Below are 19,685 nucleotides of genomic sequence, written 5' to 3'. Positions count from 1 at the left end.
AAGGAAGAAGCCACTGCTCCAAAACCACCATTAAAAAAAGCCGGACTACGGTTTGCAACTGCACATGGGGACAAAGATCATACTTTTTGGAGAAATGTCCTCTGGTCTGATGAAACAATATTGGAACCATTTGGCCATAATGACCATCATTATGTTTGGAGGAAAAAGGGGGAGGCTTGCAAGCCGAAGAACATCATCCCAATCGTGAAGCACGGGAGAGGCATCATGTTGTGGGGGTGCTTTGCTGCAGGAGGGTCTGGTGCACTTCACGAAATAGATGGCATCATGAGGCAGTAAAATGATGTGGATATATTGAAGCAACATCTCAAGACATCAGTCAAGAAGTTAAAGCTTGGTCGCAAATTGGTCTTCCAAATGGACAATGACCCCAAGCATACTTCCAAAGTTGTGGCAAAATGGCTTAAGGACAACAAAGTCAAGGTATTGGAGTTGCCATCACAAAGCCTGACCTCAATCATATAGAACATTTGTGGGCAGAACTGAAAAAGCATGTGTGAGCAAGGAGGCCTACTAGCCTGACTCAGTTACACCAGCTCTGTCAGGAGGAATGGACCAAAATTCACCCAACTTATTGTGGGAGGCTACCCAAAACATTTGACCCAAGTTAAACAATTTAAAGGCAATGCAACCAAATGCTAATTGAGTGTATGTAAACTTCTGGGAATGTGATGAAAGAAATAAAAGCTGAAATAAATAATTTTCTCTACTATTATTCTGACATTTCACATTCTTAAAATAAAGTGGTGATCCTAACTGACCTAAGACAGGGAATTTGTACTAGGATTAAATGTCAGGAATTGTGAAAAACTGAGTTGAAATCTATTTGGCTGAGGTAAGAAAAATGATCTAGATCATCTATAAGGCTGATCACGGATCAATATTGCAGATTTAAGAGGAAACTTCAGTCATCAGCGTACTATGACACCTTGGTTTTTAAGCCCTGGATTTCTAGCCCCTCTATATTATTGTTGGATCTGATTTTAATAGCTAACATTCCGATGGCCATAATAAATAGATACGCCGACAGTGGACAACCTTGTTTTACTCCTCTTGACAGTTTATTACTTTTTGAGAAGTAGACATTATTTATTATTTTACACCTGGGGTTACTATACATAACTTTAAGCCATTGTATAAGAGATTCTCCTAAATTAAAAAATTCCAGACATTTATATACAGGGGTGAAAACTGGTGAGGGCCAAAAAAGGTGGCATATTTGTTTTGCACTGAAACATGTAAAAATAAAAATCCCTCCAAGGGGAAAAGCAGGTTTTAACTAATTAAACAAAGAATTTGACATAAATGATCAGACTCTGTCTGTAAAATAAAAAGTGGTTCATGTGAACCTAACTCACAGCTAAACAAATGTAAAGAAAGCAGTCCAATGTTATTTGTTTCCTAGGCTTTACTAAATGACACTCAAGCCTAGAGAAAAAAACAATACACCAATATTGCAGTTATCCATGACAGCCTTTATAATAGAACACTTGTTACCACACACATCTAAATATTGCACTTGGGAAAAAAATATCTTAAGTAGAAATATAATTATTATAGTGGCCACTATAGTAGACATTGATCAAGTGTACAAGGCTACATGTGTGCAAAAATAACGTTTTATTGAGTAAAATATGTAATAATCCCCTCTCACTCACACACTTGTTACTGTCAAGTTCAACACAACAAAAGCAATATCTTTGTGCTACACTGCATTGTACACTTTCTGCCTGTGGACATCTGTTCTACAATGTGCCAGCAGAGCATGATACCCTTTGTTGGCATAATTGCTCTTTCAGACAGCGAGTACACCTAACGTAACCCTTTTGTATCCACTGTATTGAAAAAGTGGGAAAGTGTGTGGTGTTCCTTTCACCTAGTGGCATCCAGCTTAAGCCAGGCCCAGCTCCAGCTACACTTGTTTAACAAGCAATGTCTCATTTTCACCTAATTCTCTCATTCTGAAAGTTAACCACATACTGTAAAGTGGAAACTTGAGGAATGGCAAGGAGTCGTATAACGTTACCAGTTAATATTATAACAAATTGGTTAGGTTACTAACGTTAGCTCATCTGATGTTGTAACGTTAGCTAGCTCACCCCCGTTTCCGTGGTCAGGCTTATCACCTATCTCTTCGATATCGTTCAGGGGACGCGCTGCTGTAAGTTAACTGGTAAACTGCCTTTCAACTCTCCCGCTGTCTTTCCAGAGCACGCGCTGATGCTGTAACTAGCCATTCTCTTCTCTCTTCAGTCTCATGCTGCATTCTGTTATGTGAACAATTTGGCTGAGCCTTGGATACAGCCAGTATTGCTCCAAATGCACATCACTAGTTCGCATACAGCCAGTAGTCTCTCCGGCCAAACTTTTCTCGTCGGATCTACACGAATCACGTAGGTCACCTATTTTGGATTCAAAACGATGAATTTCGCCGAAAGGTGACTAGTTTGCATCCCTGAATATATCAATTCTTGCCTTTTCAAAATCTACTATGAATACCAGACCTGAGCTGTGTTCGAATCCTCATTCTAACCGTACTATTTGTGGCGTAAGTTGAGTATATAGCATGCTTTTTGGTCATAGTATGATATAGTTAGTATGCCAAAAGTTCCGGATGTCGTACTAAATTTAACAAAACATGAAGTACACTCGCAGAGGACACTCTTTCCATACTTAGGGCCCATAATGCAATTCTTCAGGAAATGGGCATGGCTTCATCTTTTTCAGATTTGAAGAAAATGGCGGAAAATATGCAGCCGAAGTCCAACAAGAGCGGATAGAAATTAATTGCTTTAACTAATTATGACAAATGTTTAGAAAATGTTGAGCAATGTAATAAAGTAATGACTTTTCAAATAAGTTACATTACATGTTATGTTGGCTGACAATTTGTTAGCTACGCTGTCCTTATGAACCGCATAGCATATCATTACAACAGTATGTACCGGTATGTTAGCTAGCTACCTAATGTTAGTTGTCTACTTATACATCCAATTTGCCAGTATATTAACTATAGGCTATCTAACTAACTACCAAATGTTTATTGACTTGATTATTCCCGTCATTCCGAGCTTAGCTAAATTGTATAGTTGTTGTGCGTTCTCAATGTACATGCTGGTGCTTTTGTAAATTCGCTCTGGCTATATACAGAATCATGCAGAATAATTCATTTAATTTAACCTGTTGAATAGGGCTGGTGCCAGTAAACGTTAGAAAAACCCCACAATTCAGCAGCACAGTTACAGTCACCAACGCTCCGGATAACATGAAAACTGCCTAACCAGCTCTGCTAGAGCGAGTAAAATGGTCAGAGTGGTCTCATTTGTGTCTGGAAGTAGCTAGCATGCTAGCCAACATTAGCTTCGGTGCTTGACTGCCGTTGTAAGGCAGCCCTACTGTAAATCAAACCTACTCCTCGGCTCAAGCGTCCAGTGTGCTCTCCGAGAGCGAAACGGTCTGAATGTCAGTATGGGTATTCGAACACAGCTCTGGTTTCTCAATTTTTCATGGTGTTCTATTGTTTCAAGTACTTGTCTTATATTATCTCCAATGTATCATCCATGTAAAAAACCTGTCTGATTAGGATGAATTATCTCCAACAACACCTTTTTAATTTTATATGCTATGCATTTTGCTAGGATTTTGCATCACAACACTGAAGTGTAAAGGGGCCTCCAGTTTTTTAGTTGGACTGGATCTTCATACTTAGCACATGGGTCCTGTTTCAGTAATAGTGAAATCAGACCTTCTTGCTGAGATACTGATAGTACCATTTTATAGGAGTGGTTCAAACATGCTAATAATGGATCTTTAAGTACATTTGAAAAATATTTGATATACAGTGCATTCGGAAATAATTCAGACCCCTTCCCTTTTGCCACAGCCTTATTCTAAAATTCTTTACATCGTTTTCTTCCCTCATCAATCTACACACAATACCCCATAATGACGAAGTGAAAACAGGGTTTTAGACAATTTTGCAAATGTATTAACTTAAAACAGATACCTTATTTACAAAAGTATTCAGACCCTTTGCTATTAGACTCGAAATTGAGCTCAAGTGCATCCTGTTTCCATTGATCATCCTTGAGATGTTTCTACAACTTGATTGGAGTCCAGCTGTGGTAGATTTAATTGACTGGACATGAGTTGGAAAGGCACACACCTGTCTATATAAGGTCTCACAGTTGACAGTGCATGTCAGAGCAAAAACCAAGCCATGAGGTCGAAGGAATTGTCCGTAGAGCTCAGAGACAGGATTATGTCGAGGCACAGATCTAGGGAAGGGTACCAAAAAATGTCTGCCGCATTGAAGATCCCAAAGAACATAGTGACCACCATCATTCTTAAATGGAATTCATTTGGAACCTCCAAGACTCTTCCTAGAGCTGGCTGTCCAGCCAAACTGGACAGCTGTGGTCAGGGAGGTAACCAAGAACCAGATGGTCACACTGACAGAGCTCCGGAGTTCCTCTGTGGAGATGGAAGAACCTTCCAGAAGGACAACCATCTCTGTAGCACCCCACCAATCAGGCCTTTATGGTAGAGTGGCCAGACAGAAGCCACTCCTCAGTAAAAGGCACATAACAGCCCGCTTGGAATTTGCCAAAATGCACCTAAAGGACTCTCAGATCATGAGAAACAAGATTCTCTGGTCTGATGAAACCAAGACTCAACTCTTTGGCCCGAATACCAAGCGTCACATCTGGAGGAAACCTGGCACCATCCCTACGGTTAAGCATGGTGGTGGCAGCATCATGCTTTTAGGGATTTTCTTCAGCGGCAGGGACTGCGAGACTAGTCAGGATCGAGGGAAAGATGAACATAGCAAAGTACAGAGAGATCCTTGATGAAAACCCTTACCAGAGCGCTCAGGACCTCAGACTGGGGCGAAGGTTTACCTTCCATCAGGACAACAACTCTAAGCACACAGCCAAGACAATGCACGAGTGGCTTCGGGACAAGTCTCTGAATGTCCTTGAGTGGCCCAGCCAGAGCCCGGACTTGAACCCGATCAAACATCTCTAGAGAGACCTAAAAATAGCTGTGCAGCGACACTCCCCATTCAACCTGACAGAGCTTGAGAGGATCTCCAGAGAAGAATGGGAGAAACTCACCAACTACAGGTGTGCCAAGCTTGTAGCGTCCTACCCAAGAAGACTCAAGGCTGTAATCGCTGCCAATGGTGCTTAAACAAAGTACTGAGTAAAGGGTCTGAATACTTATGTAAATGTGATATTTCAGTTTTTTATTTGTTATAAATTTGCATAGAAATTCTATAAATCTGTTTTTCCTTTGTCAGTAAGGGGGATTGTGTGTAGATTGATGAGGGGGAAAAAAATAATCCATTGTAGAATACGGCTGCAACGTAACTCCATGTTTCTGCTTGCTCTTTTTATTTTTATTTTTTTCACCTTTATTTAACCAGCACAGAGTTACACATGGGATAAACAAACGTACAGCACAGCCAATAACATAATAGAAAAATCTATATACAGTGTGTGCAGATGTCATAAGATTAAGGAGGTAAGGCAATAAATAGGCCATATTGGCAAAATAATTACAATTTAGCAATTAAACACTGGAGGGAAAGATGTGCAGAAGATGAATGTGCAAGTAGAGATACTGGGAAGAAAAGGAGCATAAAAATAAATAACAATATGGGGATAAGGTAGTTGGGTGGGCTATTTACAGATGCAATGATCAGTAAGCTGCTCTGACAGCTGATGCTTGAAGTTAGTGAGGGAGATCTAAGACTCCAGCTTCAGTGGTTTTTTTGCAATTCGTTCCAGTCATTGGCAGCAGATAACTGGAAGGAAAGGCGGCCAATGAGGAGTTAGTTACTTACTTACTTTATTGTCCCCATGGGGAAATGTTGTTGCAGTGTCATGTACACGTTTAAAGTGGCGTTAAAATACAAAACAAAATTGACACTACAACTTTCATAACAGTTACATACCAATATATATATATTTTTTTAAAGACTAGCCTGCTGGCCTTACTGAGTTGATAGGAACATGAGCCCGATCTATTTAGAAGGGATATCACACCTGGCACAAATTATTGTCTAGTTCTGTTTTTCCTGCTGAGGGGTGCCCTATACCTGCGTCCAGAGGGGAGTAGTTCAAAGTCTGGGTACAGGGGGTGGCTTGGGTCTAAAATTATTTTGTGATCCTTGCGGAGGGCCCTGACCTTAATGATCTCATCCAGGCCTGTCTGTTTGACTCCAAGTACGTTGCCTGCTGTGGTGATAATCCTTCTCAGCATATTTCTCTGGCTGACAGTGGCATTGACCAGTGAAATATACCTGCTGGAGTGCGTGCTACGGGTGGGTGCTGCTATGGTGACCAGTGAGCTGAGATAAGGCGGCACTTTACTAAGCAAAGACTTATAGATGACCTGGAGCCAGTGGGTTTGGCGATGAATATGAAGCGAAGACCAGCCAACGAGAGCATACAGGTCGCAGTGGTGGGTAGTATATGGGGCTTTGGTGACAAAGCGGATGGCACTGTGATAGACTACATCCAATTTGCTGAGTAGAGTGTTGGAAGCTATTTTGTAAATTACATTGCCGAAGTTAAGGATCGGTAAGATAGTCAGCTTTACGAGGATATGTTTGGCAGCATGGGTGAAGGATGCTTTGTGGTGAAATATGGAGCCGATTTTAGATTTAATTTTGGGATTGGAGATGCTTAATGTGAGTCTGGAAGGAGAGTTTACAGTCTAACCAGACACCTAGGTGTTTGTAGTTGTCCACATATTCTAAGTCAGAACCGTCCAGAGTAGTGATGCTAGACGGGCGTGTGCGGGCAGCGATCGGTTGAAGAGCATGCATTTAGTTTTACTTGCTTTTAAGAACAGTTGGAGGCCACAGAAGTAGTATTGTATGGCATTGAAGCTCGTCTGGGGCCAGAAGTATACAGAATGGTGGATCAGAGAATCACCAGTAGCAAGAGAGACATCATTGATGGATACAGAGAAAAGAGTCGGCCCGAGAATTGATCCCTGTGGCACCCCCATAGAGACTGCCAGAGGTCCGGACAACAGGCCCTCCGATTTGACACGCGGAACTCTATCTGAGAAGTAGTTGGTGAACCAGGCGGGGCAGTCATTTGAGAAACCAAGGCTGTTGAGTCTGCCAATAAGAATGCGGTGATTAACAGAGTCAAAAGCCTTGGCCAGGTTGATGAAGACAGCTGCACAGTGTTGTATTTTATTGATGGTGGTTATGATATCATTTAGGACCTTGAGCGTGGCTGAGGTACACCCATGACCAGCTCTGAAACCAGATTGCATATCGGAGAAGGTACGGTGGGATTCGAAATGGTCAGTGATCTGTTTCTTAACTTGGCTTTTGAAGGTTTTAGAAAGGCAGGGTAGGATAGATATAGGTCTAGAGTGTCTCCCCCTTTGAAGAGGGGGATGACCGCGGCAGCTTTCCAATCTTTAGGGATCTCAGACGATACGAAAGCGAGGTTGAACAGGCTAGTAATAGGGGTTGCAACAATTGTGGCGGATCATTTTTAGAAAGAAAGGGTCCAGATTGTCTAGCCCAGCTGATTTGTCAGGGTCCAGATTTTGCAGCTCTTTCAGAACATCAGCTATCCAGGATACCCGGGCCAGGTCAATTAGAAAGGCCTGCTCGCTGACGTGTTTAAGGGAGTGTTTGACAGTGATGAGGGGTGGTCGTTTGACAGCGGACCCGCTACGGACGCAGGCAATGAGGCAGTGATTGCTGAGATCCTGGTTGAATACAGCAGAGGTGTATTTAGAGGGCAGGTTGGTCAGGATGATGGCTCTGTCAGACTGTTTGGCGATACCAAGCGGGGACACCAAAGCTCTACCTAATCACCCTTTAATCCCTGCACACCGGATCTCTGCTTGCTTTGCGTGGAATAGGCCTGTGGGGAGTCCGGAAGGCCTGTACCTCGCCGTCTTATGGAGAATGAATAAGTAGTGGTAGGTAAGGGGGGGAAGTGTAGTCAATGACCGAGATTGGACAATTTATCATTTAAAGCAATGATCTGAGCATTTCCTTGCTTTTTGATTGGCCTGTTAGGCCTGAGGGGGAGTATAACAAACCTTGTTAGTTGATCCTAATAGGCTGGAGCGAGTTTGCCAGCTTGGCCCCATTTCAACATGGAAGGTGAGGTAGCTGGATAGCAAGGCTGACAGTGCTGTGTTCCGGGATGGAATGGTATCCCAGATACACACTCGTCCGAGGCCGAGTCTTGCAGCCGTCCCATACATCTCTCTACATGGGGTGGGCGATGACAAGCGTGAATCACGGAGCCACCTTTTAGATCACTCGTTGGACTCGTTCTGCGCTAATTGTTTACAAGTGTGCCAACACGAACGGACCTCTTTTTATACCTTTTATGCAGAACTCAGAGCTCACGTTCTCCAGCCCAGGGTATTTTTAGCTGTCTCTAACACCACTGTGTGACCGCAGCAAGGCAAAGCTGAGTGCTTCTGTCTGCTGCTTCCCTTTCTCCATGACCTCACTCTCTTCCACTTGTCTATTCTCCCGGCGGGCTGTGTTTGGGCAGGGTGCCCGTAACCAGGGGTCAGTGTGTGTGTGTGTGGGAATGGTGCCCTTAGTCACCATCCTCAGCTAAACCTGATGCTGAGTCTGGTTTTTAACTGAACCTACAGTAAGTGGATGCCTGGTCTTCACTGGCACTGTGTGTGCTTGTCTACATATGTGCGTGGACAATTGAAAGAGAGGGCCTGTCACTAAGGGCTTTGGATTGGAACCAGTCTGTGCCCACTGAAAAATGTTACACGAAGATGGGAACCATGCGCCACAATGGTTTAATCGCATCATCTCCCAGAAGTGCCTACAAGTCACAGACAATTAGAAGCAACTTCTCTCTACACTGGCCTCTATGTCCTCTGGCTGTAGGTTAGTTGTGTTATTATCAGCAGTGTTAGCGATGCCAATGCTAATCTAATGGTATCACATTGTAGTGTTAGCGCACTAGGCCTTTTAGTTGTTTTCCCTGTCATTCCAGGCTTGGTTTTATGGACTCGTCACAACTCTAGGCTAATCCCAGAGGAGTGCAGTGTGTGCTAATGCAATTATATCTCTGGTGGCGTGAATAAAGCGTGTATTCATTCCCTTAATTGAGCGATGCAGGCTTCTCTGGGCAGGGGGATGACATGGGGGAGATGCTAGCTGATTAGCCGGCCTACCGTATAGTCTGTGCGTTGAGGTGTGGTGCTTCTAGCCTGCAGCGCTAATGAGGAATTTGGCAGGAAGGGGGGGGGTCTGAATAGGCTTAGAGTACCTATCTCAATGCAATGTACAATAGCAGCGTAATTAGCACACAATACCAGTCTGAGGAGGATAACCGTGCCTTCAGAAAGTATTCACAACATTTGACTTTTTCCACATTTTTTTGTGTTACAAACAATAACCCATAATGTCAAAGTGGAATTATGTTTTTGACTTAGTCAATATGGGGTATTGTGTGTAGATTGATGAGGGAAGAAAAACGATTGAATCCATTTCAGAATAAGGCTGTAACGTAACAAAAAGTGTAAAAGTGGAAGGGGTCTGAATACTTCCCGAATGAACTGTAAGCTTACCATGTGACTGTGCGCTTTTTGTCTAGCTTTCTGGCTCTGATTAAGACTGAGGGGCCCAGCTGTGTGTGTGGTTTCGCCACCAGACGGAGAGCAGACACAGAAACCTCAAAACCAGCAGTTCCAGAGAAACAGAAGAAGCCAGGGAGATTAATTTTCCCTTGCTCCAGTTCACCCTCTAAAACCACTGAACCTAAGATGGTACCCCATCGCCCCGTTTATGAGATGGACCGGGCTCTCCCTCTGACCCCTGCCCTCCCGTCTCTCCCCAGGGTTCTCCGACTGATGAGTCACTGTGTGTGCTCCTCCTCTCCCTCTGCTCTGTTCCAGCCCTGGGCTGAGTACACACACACACTCACAGAGCGTAAGCAGCTGCGGAGGCTGTGACACTGTGTGAACAGTGAGGCGGGAGTATTGTGATACAGTCCCTTCTCGTCACAGATCACAGCAAGTAGCCTTACCACAGCCATGTTGGCTCTAGCTGTAGGTAGCTGTGCAGATCTGTGCGCATCACACACACTCTTGTCTCCTCGCTCTGATTAGTTTAGTAAGGGAGCGTGATTCCTCCTGAGATCCAGGAATGCTGGCTGGCTGACTGGAGAAATTCATTGACATTCTGGCACTTTTTAAACTACTGGTCCCCAAAGGCCCTTAGGGGCCACTTCAACACGATGTCAGATAAGGGTAGTGTTGAAAAGAGTCTGTATCAGCGATAATGGGATAATAACCAGCCAATCAAACCATATAGAGTTTGATTAACATTACTGTCTAAAGATAGAATCTTACAAACATGGTTGAAGGTTGGATGAAAATTCTTCAATAATTAGTTTTATGCTGCTGTGTAAGAACAGTTTTTTCATTCTCGAATGACATGGTCATGCATGGTCTGTTCCGACATTTGTTGACGTGATGTATGTGAGGTAATTAGGAATGCCATTACTAACTTTGCCCAGTAGAAAGTTCCAGGAAATGGAGTTAGTGATTAATGTGCCCACACCAGCTCCTTTGATCAGCATGAGTAGTTTAATTCCATGCTTTCATGAAAAGAGATGACCAGACCGTGAATTCTGCTCAACCAGAGAATTCTGCTGCCGTGCTTCTCTCTGACCAACAAACACAAAAAAACTTGAACTGCTTGATATGGGCATTTGACTGGAAGATTACAAAATCTAATAAGGCTCTCGTAGTAATGTAATTTAGAAATCAGAAAATTAAGAACGGAAAAGGTTAATTAATCATCTCAATGGAATAGTAAAGAACACAAGTTTAAAAAATGATACATGCAAAAGCATGTGGACACCCCTTCAAATTAGTGGATTCTGCTATTTCAGCCACACCGTGGTGTATAAAATTGAGCACTCCGCCATGCAATCTCCATAGACAAACAAGTGCTCAATGACTTTCAAAATGGCACCGTCATAGGATGACACTTTTCCAACAAGTCAGTTTGTAAAATTTCTGCTCTACTCGTGCTGCCCTGGACAACTGTAAGGGCTGTTATTGTGAAGTGGAAACATCTAGGAGCAACAACGGTTCAGCTGCGATGTGGTAGGCCACACAAGCTCACAGCGGGACCCCCGAGTGCTGAAGCACGTAGAACATAAAAATCGTCTGTCCTCGGTTGCAGCACACACTACCGAGTTTCAAACTGCCTCTGGAAGCAACATCAGCACAAGAACTGTTAGTCAGGATCTTCACGAAGTGGGTTTCCATGGCCGAGCAGCCGCACACAAGCCTAAGATCACCATGAGTGATGCCATGCGTCGGCTGGAGTGGTGTAAAGCTCGCCTCCATTGGACTCTGGAGCAGTGGAAACGACAAATCATATACCTGCCCCAATGCATAATGCCAACTGCAAAGTTTGGTGGAGAAGGAATAATGGTCTGTGGCTATTTTTCATGGTCGGGCTCAGCCCCCTAGTTCCAGTGAAGGGAAATCTAATGTGACAACATACAATGACATTCTAGACAATTCTGGTCTTCCAACTTTGTGGCAACAGTTTGGGGAAGGCCCTTCCCTGTTTCAGAATGACAATGCCCCAGTGCACAAAGCGATCTCCATACAGAAATGGTTTGTCAAGATTGCTGTTGAAGAACTTGACTGGCCTGTGCAGAGTCATGACCTCAACTCCATCAAACACCTTTGGGATGAATTGGAAAGCCGACTGCGAGCCAAGCTTAATCGCTCAAAATCAGTGTCCGACCTCACTAATGCTCTTGTGGCTGAATGGAACATGTCCCCGCAGCAATGTTTCCGACATCTAGTGAAAAGCCTTCCCAGAAGAGTGGAGCAGCAATGGGTGGACCAACTCCATATTAATGCCATGATTTTGGAATGAGATGTTCGACGAACAAGTGTCCACATACCTTTGCTCATGTAGTGTATGGATACTTGTGTTTTTGCTTACTTGGCGATATCAGGTTGTTAAATTGAGTTATGCTGGAGAACTTCTCGGGACAAGTGAGGAACAGGTCTTAGATGTCACTGTTAGTGAATGTGCCTTTGTGCTATTCCATATGTCTTACTTAGCAGTGTACACACCCTTTGAGTTTGTGGTGTCAAAGTATTTTTCTGCTTAGTGCTCAACTTCACTCAGAACAGCTCAGTGCCACAGATCAGCATTTTCTGGGTTTGTGCTGGAGCCATGCCTTTATAAATGCTCCCCCCCCCGTCCAGTACTGGGTTCAAGTTCGGACAGAGAGAGGAGGAGAGAGAGGAAGAAATGGATAAAGACAAGAAGTGACAATGACAGACAGAGAGAAAAAAATAAAGTTGTAGACAGGCAACAAAGACAGTCTGAGAAAATGAGAGCACGAGACAGAGGAAAGTAAAAAAGAGGGAGAGATTGAGTCTGTGACTTTAGTGAAGGGGGGGGGTGGACATGACTCCCCATCCTTATACGGTTACATGCAATCCTGGCACGGGTACTGAGGAGCAGCAAAACATGCTCATTTAAAGCTTAAATAAACACTGGCCCACATATCCGGCACCCTCCACAGCACAGCACCTCGTCCTCCCCACAAGGGAAGGGGCAAGAAAGAATGCTGTGGAATTTGAAAGGGAGTGCATTTGATTTTTTTTAAACTTTATTTATTTAACTAGGCAAGTCAGTTAAGGTTTGGCCCAGTTTGGTAGCCACATACATGGCGGGAATGTGCTTGGGGTGGAATTTTAGAAAGAGTGAGAACTTAGTCCGAAACAAATGTAGGGAAATGACTTGAAAGCGGAGGTACAGTGGCTTGCAAAAGTATTCACCCCCTTGGCACTTTTCCTATTTTGTTGCCTGACAACCTGGAATTAAATTTGATTTTTGGGGGGTTTGTATCATTTGATTTACACAACATGCCTACCACTTTGAAGATGCAAAATATTTTTTTATTGTGAAACAAACAAGACAAAAAAACAGAACTTGAGCATGCATAACTATTCCTACCCCCCCCCCATCCCCCAACATAAAAGTCAATACTTTGTAGAGCCACCTTTTGCAGCAATTACAGCTGCAAGTCTCTTGGGTTATGTCTCTATAAGCTTGGCACATCTCGCCACTGATTTTTGCCCATTCTTCGAGGCAAAACTGCTCCAGCTCCTTCAAGTTGGATGGGTTCCGCTGGTGTACAGCAATCTTTAAGTCATACCACAGATTCTCAATTGGATTGAGGTCTGGGCTTTGACTAGGCCATTCCAAGACATTTAAATGTTTCCCCTTCAACCACTCAAGTGTTGCTTTAGCAGTATGCTATGGGTCATTGTCCTGCTGGAAGGTGAACCTCCGTCCCAGTCTCAAATCTCTTGAAGACTGAAAAAGGTTTCCCTCAAGAATTTCCCTGTATTTAGCACCATTTATCATTCCTACAATTCTGACCAGTTTCCCAGTCCCTGCTGATGAAAAACATCCCCACAGCATGATGCTGCCACCACCACTCTTCACTGTGGGGATGGTGTTCTCGGACTGATGAGAGGTGTTGGGTTTACGCCAGACATAGCATTTTCCTTGATTGCCAAAAAGCTACATTTTAGTCTCATCTAACCAGATTACCTCCTATATGTTTTTTCTGGCCACTCTTCCTTAAAGCCCAGCTCTGTGGAGTGTACGGCTTAGTGGTCCTATCGACAGATACTCCAATCTCCGCTGTGGAGCTTTGCAGCTTCAGGGTCATCTTTGGTCTCTTTGTTGCCTCTCTGATTAATGCCCTCTTTGCCTGGTCTGTGAGTTTTGGTGGGCAGCCCTCTCTCAATCTGATACACGTCAAATCAGTTTTCTTGATCTTTTGATCTTGTGTGAAGTTAATGTTCTATACACTGATCTTTACAGGAAACCTACTAATCGTAACATTTTGTTGAGGGCTGATAGTTGTCATCCACTTCCCTTGAAAAACAGTTTGCCCTACAGCCAATTCTATCGAATCAAAATAATTTGTAAAAAAACAATCAGATTTCGAAAGAAATATGGCTGAGACGCAAAGAAAATTCAAGGAGAGGGGGTATAAAAATGGTCAGATTGATACTGCCATTGAGAAAATTCAAAACAAAACATGACCTCACAAAAATAAGCATTCTTGCATTCTAACTACCCACTATTCAAAGTGCTCGGAACAAATTAAGGGAATCGTTCAAACATTGGCACATTCTAAGATCCGATGATAGTATCGGTAATGTGTTTTCGGACCTTCCCTTGGTCGTATTCTCGCGAGGCAGAAACCTCAGTGATCAATTGGTAAACTCTGATTTACCACCCCAAGATATCGCTGCACAACATCCATTTGCACCCCTACTGGATGGAAACTACGAATGTAATGGCTGTGCTCAATGCAATGGCACTTATAAATGTAGATCCTTCAAACACCCCCAAACAGGGAAACAGACCCCAATCAAAGGTGTTATCACATGCTCCACTAAGGCAGTTATTTATCTTATAACTTGTCCTTGTGGTAAAAATGAGCGAATTAAAAGTACGTATCTCGGAGCATCGTAACACCATTAAGTGCAAAAACTCGACTTACCCAGTTGCGGCCCACTTTTTGGAAGAAAATCACTTGATTTCGTCTCTACGTTATATTGGCATCGAACATGTCATGCCTCCCTTAGAGAGGGGGTGACCTCGAGAATTTATTGTTAAAACGAGAGGCTGCCTGGATCTTGAATTTAAGGACCCTTGCTCCCTTCGGTCTCAACGTAGACTTTGATCTGAAGCCATTCTTGTGATTTTGCTATTGTAAATGTTTGTAGGCTTATGTAGCCAAATTTGATCTATGATCGTACGCTATCCATTTATGTTTTTTGTATGAGAATTAACCACAGGCCACACCCAGCCATGATTACAGACACCTGTGTGTGTCTTTTGACACTATATAAATGAGTCATCCCGCAGTGTTTATCATTATACCCTGATGAAGACAGCTTGTCTGTCGAAACACTGGACATAAATATTTTTGCATCTGAGCTCCTAGTGTGCGACTCTCTTTTATTTTTTTAAGGGTGGCCCTCTCTTGGCAGGTTTTTTTAATAGGATCAATTTATTGGTGCTCCGTGGGATGTTCAAAGTTCTGATATTTTTTTAGAACCCAACCCTGATTTGTACTTCTCCACAACTTTGTTCCTGACCTGTTTAGAGAGCTCCTTGGTCTTCATGGTGCCACTTGCTTGGTGGTGCCCCTTGCTTAATGGTGTTGCAGATTCTGGGGCCTTTCAGAACAGGTGTATATATACTGAGATTAAGTGACACTTAGATTGCACACAGGTGGACTATTTAAATAATTATGTGACTTGTGAAGGTAATTGGTTACAGATCTTATTTAGGGGCTTCATAGCAAAAGGGATGAATACTTATACATACATCACTTTTAATTTTATTTATTTTTTAATTTTTTGAAACAAGTCATTTTTTTCACTTCACCAATTTGGATTATTTTGTGTATGCCCATTACATGAAATTAAATTTAAATTACAGGTTGTAATGCAACAAAATATGAAAAATGCCAAGGGGGTGAATACTTTTGCAAGGCACACTGAGTCAGTTGACAGTAGTTTGACTCAGCTCGTCATTTAAATAAATACGGGCTACACAATTGAGTAAATTAAAATGTCTTTATTAAGAGGACTTTTCTGTATTTTGTTCTACCATTGAACCGTGTTTCTTTTGTACCTAGGGGACGCCTACGATGTGTGTGCCATATGCCTGGATGAGTACGAGGAGGGAGACAAGCTCCGGGTCCTGCCCTGCTCTCACGGTGAGGCTTGGCCTGCCATGCCCTCTACCCCCTCCTGACACACACACAACAACCTACTACCCTAAACCCATCGACTTGCCACCTGTGCTCCTCCACTGCAGTCCTCTTGATCAGTGTTTTCCAACTCTAGTCCTCAAGAACCCCCAAAAGTACACATTTTTGTTGTAGCCCCAGACAAGCACACCTAATTTAAATGAGTCAACTAATCACTAAGTCCTCAATGAGTTGAAACGGGTGTTTTTGTCCAGGGCTACAACAAAAATGTGTGTTGTTGGAAGACGAGAGTTGGGAAACACTGCTCTAGATACACAAAAGTATGTGAACACCCATTCCAAATGAGTGGATTCAGCTATTTCATCCACACCCATTGCTGACAGGTGTATAAAATCAAGCACACAGCCATGCAATCTCCATAGACAAACATTGGCAGTAGAATGGCCTTACTGAAGAGCTCAGTGACTTTCAATGTGGCATCGTCATAGAATGCCACCTTTCTAACAAGTATGTTCTTCAAATTTCTGCCTTGCTAGACCTGCCCCGGTCAACTGTAAAGGCTGTTATTGTGAAGTGGAAATGTCTAGGAGCAACAACGGCTCAGCCGCAAATGGTAGGCCACACAAACTCACAGAACAGGACCGCCGAGTGCTGAAGCGCATAAAATTTGTCTGTCCTAAAGTTGCAACACTCACTACCAAGTTCCAAACTGCCTCTAGAAGCAACGTCTACAGAAGAACTGTTCATCGGGAGCTTCATTAAATGGGTTTCCATGGTCGAGCAGCCACACACAAGCCTAAGATCACCACGCGCAATGCCAAGCGTCGGCTGGAGTGGTGTAAAGTTCACCGCAATTGGACCTTGGAGCTGTGGAAACGCATTCTGTGTAGTGAGGAGCAGTGTTTTCTGGAGTGAGGAATCATGCTTCACCATCTGGCAGTCCAACGGACGAATCTGGGTTTGGCGGCTGCCAGGAGAACGCTACCTGCCCTAATGCATAGTGCCAACTATAAAGTTTTGTGGAGGAGGAATAATGGTCTTGGGCTGTTTTTCATGGTTTGGGCTAGGCCCATTAGTTCCAGTGAAGAGAGATCTTAACGCTACAGCATACTGTGCTTCCAACTTGGTAGCAACAGTTTGGGTAAGGCCCAATCCTGTTTCAGCATGACAATCCCCATGTGCACAAAGCAAGGTCCATACAGAAATGGTTTGTCGAGATTGGTGTGGAAGAACCTGACTGGCCTGCACAGAGCCCTGACCTCTACCCCATCATACACCTTTGGGATGAATTGGAACGCTGACTGCGAGCCAGGCATAATCGCCCAATATCAGTGCCCAACCTCACTAATGTGCATGGCTAAATGGAAGCAAGTCCCCGCAGCAATGTTTTCCAACATCTAGTGGAAATAGTGGAGGCAGCAAAGGGGGGACTAGCTCCATATTAATGCCCATGATTTTGGAATGAGCAGATGTCCACATACTTTTGACGATGTAGTATAAAACACCAGGTCATGTGTTGATGTCTCAGTGGGAGACAGTCTGAAGGGCACTACTGCACCCTGTGCTGTTCCTTGAACCATGACTGTCTGTATCATCCCAGAAAATCATCTATTTGGCTCCAGCTCACTTTGCTGCATCTAATATGCAGCTGGCCTGACCGCTAGTGTTCTTAGAAAACCGCCGTAGCTTCTGGACACTGTCAAGCTATACTAATACTGTATACAGTACTGGTAATGTAGAAGTTAAATAGACTAAATGCCATTTTCTTGTTGAAAATGGCTGGTTTTAAAGCATTATATCCTGAAATGTCCACAATCCCCTAATTGTAAACCTATACATTAATACATTAAGCTAGGTTTGCCTTTGAAATTCCCCATTACCCTGTCCAGGTGTTGTAGCCAAACCTAATCAAAATTGTCCACCCTTATATAGTCAGTAGATAACAAGCACACCCTTAGGATTACCTTGTGTGTTGTACCTTTGATTTACAACAATAGAAAAAACCTACATGCTGATTGTGAGTGTCATGACCTTTTTCCCTGTCCTCTCCCTCCCTCCAGCCTACCACAACAAGTGTGTGGACCCCTGGCTGACCAAGACCAGGAAGACGTGTCCTGTGTGCAAGCAGAAGGTGGTCCCCTCTGCGGGCGACTCAGACTCCGATTCGGAGGAGGGCGACAGCGGGCCCGATGAGAACGAGGTGTCAGAGAGCACCCCGTTGCTGCGCTCCCTGGCCTCCACCAGCGGCCACTCTTTTGGCACCATGTCTGGCGCCTCACGTTCCGAGCCCGATCAGGAGTCCTCCGAGTATGAAGACGACCATCTGGACACCAGTGACGACAGCGAGGTCACCGTGGAGACAGTGGTGCAGCTGCAGGAGCCTCGTCCTGACGACCACGACCCGGTCCGCGCCTGATTGGTTGGGCTGAGTTGACAGACAGGTGGCCGGTCCCCCGCCCCTCTCTCCCACTCACCCTATGGGGTTGCAGAGACTCACGCTGGTGGCGTGGTCAAGAGGATTTGTTTCATTTTTACATCTCTGTTTAATAAAAATCTATTTTATCTCCCTCCAAGTTTAGAATGCAAATCACCTTAATTCTCCATTTGTTGTATTTTTAACCTGATTACTGAAGGGTGGGACAATGTGCAGATGGTGTCGTCATGTGTTTTCGGCTAAACGGCGTCGATTTCACAGGAATGTTGCCGTACAGTAGACTGTATTTTACTCTGGTTTGTCAGTATGGGGTGGTTTTCTGCAGACATCCTCCAACTAGGGTTATACTCTATTCACTGTGAGAAAGGGCTCGAGGCTCTCGTGTGCACAAGCATGCTTGACATCAACTGTGAAGGAATGCATTGAGTATATAAATAATGTATAGATCACCATAATTAACATCTTAAAACATTGATTATTTTGTAGCCTGTATATCTGTAGTCTGGAGAAGCAACAAAATATGTTATATTGTATATATTTCTGCTGTATAGAAATATCTAAATCAAAGTACTATACAACAGCCTTTTATAAAATCGATTGAACTGACCTTTTCCATTTGAATATATAAAAACGATTGGCCATGGGAACTGGGTTTTGACAATCGGTCTCTACCCTGAGATCCGGGAGCCAGTCGCTCATCTCAGAGTATGATTTTGATGCGACTGATATGTTATGTTGACCTGCACAGACAAAATTAAGCCAAACCGGTTATGCAATTCAGCCAAAGGAAGATAGGTTTGCTGTGTGTTTGCCCAATGTTATGGGTAACCTCTCAGCAGTCATGTAATACAAGCAGAGGGGGTGGGGAGAAACAGTTTTGTTCAGGTAGTACCCGCATCGACACTGCTACAAGCAGCTTGCTGTAGACTTCATTTGGCTAATCTAGACCCATCACATACCACTTCTCTGAAATGCATTATGCCATTGGTGGATAGGTCTTGCAACATGTATTTGGTTTCACGACATATTGTACGTAGGACGTTCTACAAGTAAAAATTTTTTTTTTTAATATGACTTGAACTGTTCTATGTTGAGTCCTGTTGCCTTTTTATTTGATGTCTTGTAAACATCTTATGCTCACACATGCCTGTATTCAATTTAATTCCACTTCAATAAAGACACTGTTTGTCAACAAAATGCTGAGGCCTTCCATCTATTTCAAGAGGTTTGTGATCAAGGCACAAAGCTACAGTGAAGTGTGTTCTTCATCGTCAAGATGATGATGGATCAGATGGATCAATTTTAGAATAAGTCTGTAACGTAACAAAATGTGGAAAAAGTCGAGTCTGAATACTTTCCGAATGCACTGTATAGCCTAGTTGATTTTATTAAAACACATAGGGTGTTTCTATATATGGATAAAT

At 43.4% G+C, this 19,685-nt stretch overlaps 1 protein-coding gene across 1 annotated transcript in view; it reads left to right on the top strand.

The window, feature by feature from the left end:
• Nucleotides 1-19,458, top strand: part of LOC135512530 (E3 ubiquitin-protein ligase RNF13-like) — a 100,493-nt gene extending 81,035 nt beyond the window's left edge. Inside the window, exons 9-10 of the mRNA XM_064934649.1 lie at nt 15,753-15,833; nt 17,888-19,458. Of these exons, the coding sequence (XP_064790721.1) occupies nt 15,753-15,833; nt 17,888-18,243 (437 nt within the window). The 3' untranslated portion in view covers nt 18,244-19,458. The remainder of the gene's footprint in view (nt 1-15,752; nt 15,834-17,887) is intronic.
• The last annotated feature ends 227 nt before the right edge of the window (nt 19,459-19,685 follow it).

Source organism: Oncorhynchus masou, chromosome 24 (assembly GCF_036934945.1).
Source record: "Oncorhynchus masou masou isolate Uvic2021 chromosome 24, UVic_Omas_1.1, whole genome shotgun sequence".
Taxonomy (NCBI): domain Eukaryota; kingdom Metazoa; phylum Chordata; class Actinopteri; order Salmoniformes; family Salmonidae; genus Oncorhynchus; species Oncorhynchus masou.
This window is presented reverse-complemented; position numbering and strand designations above follow the sequence as displayed.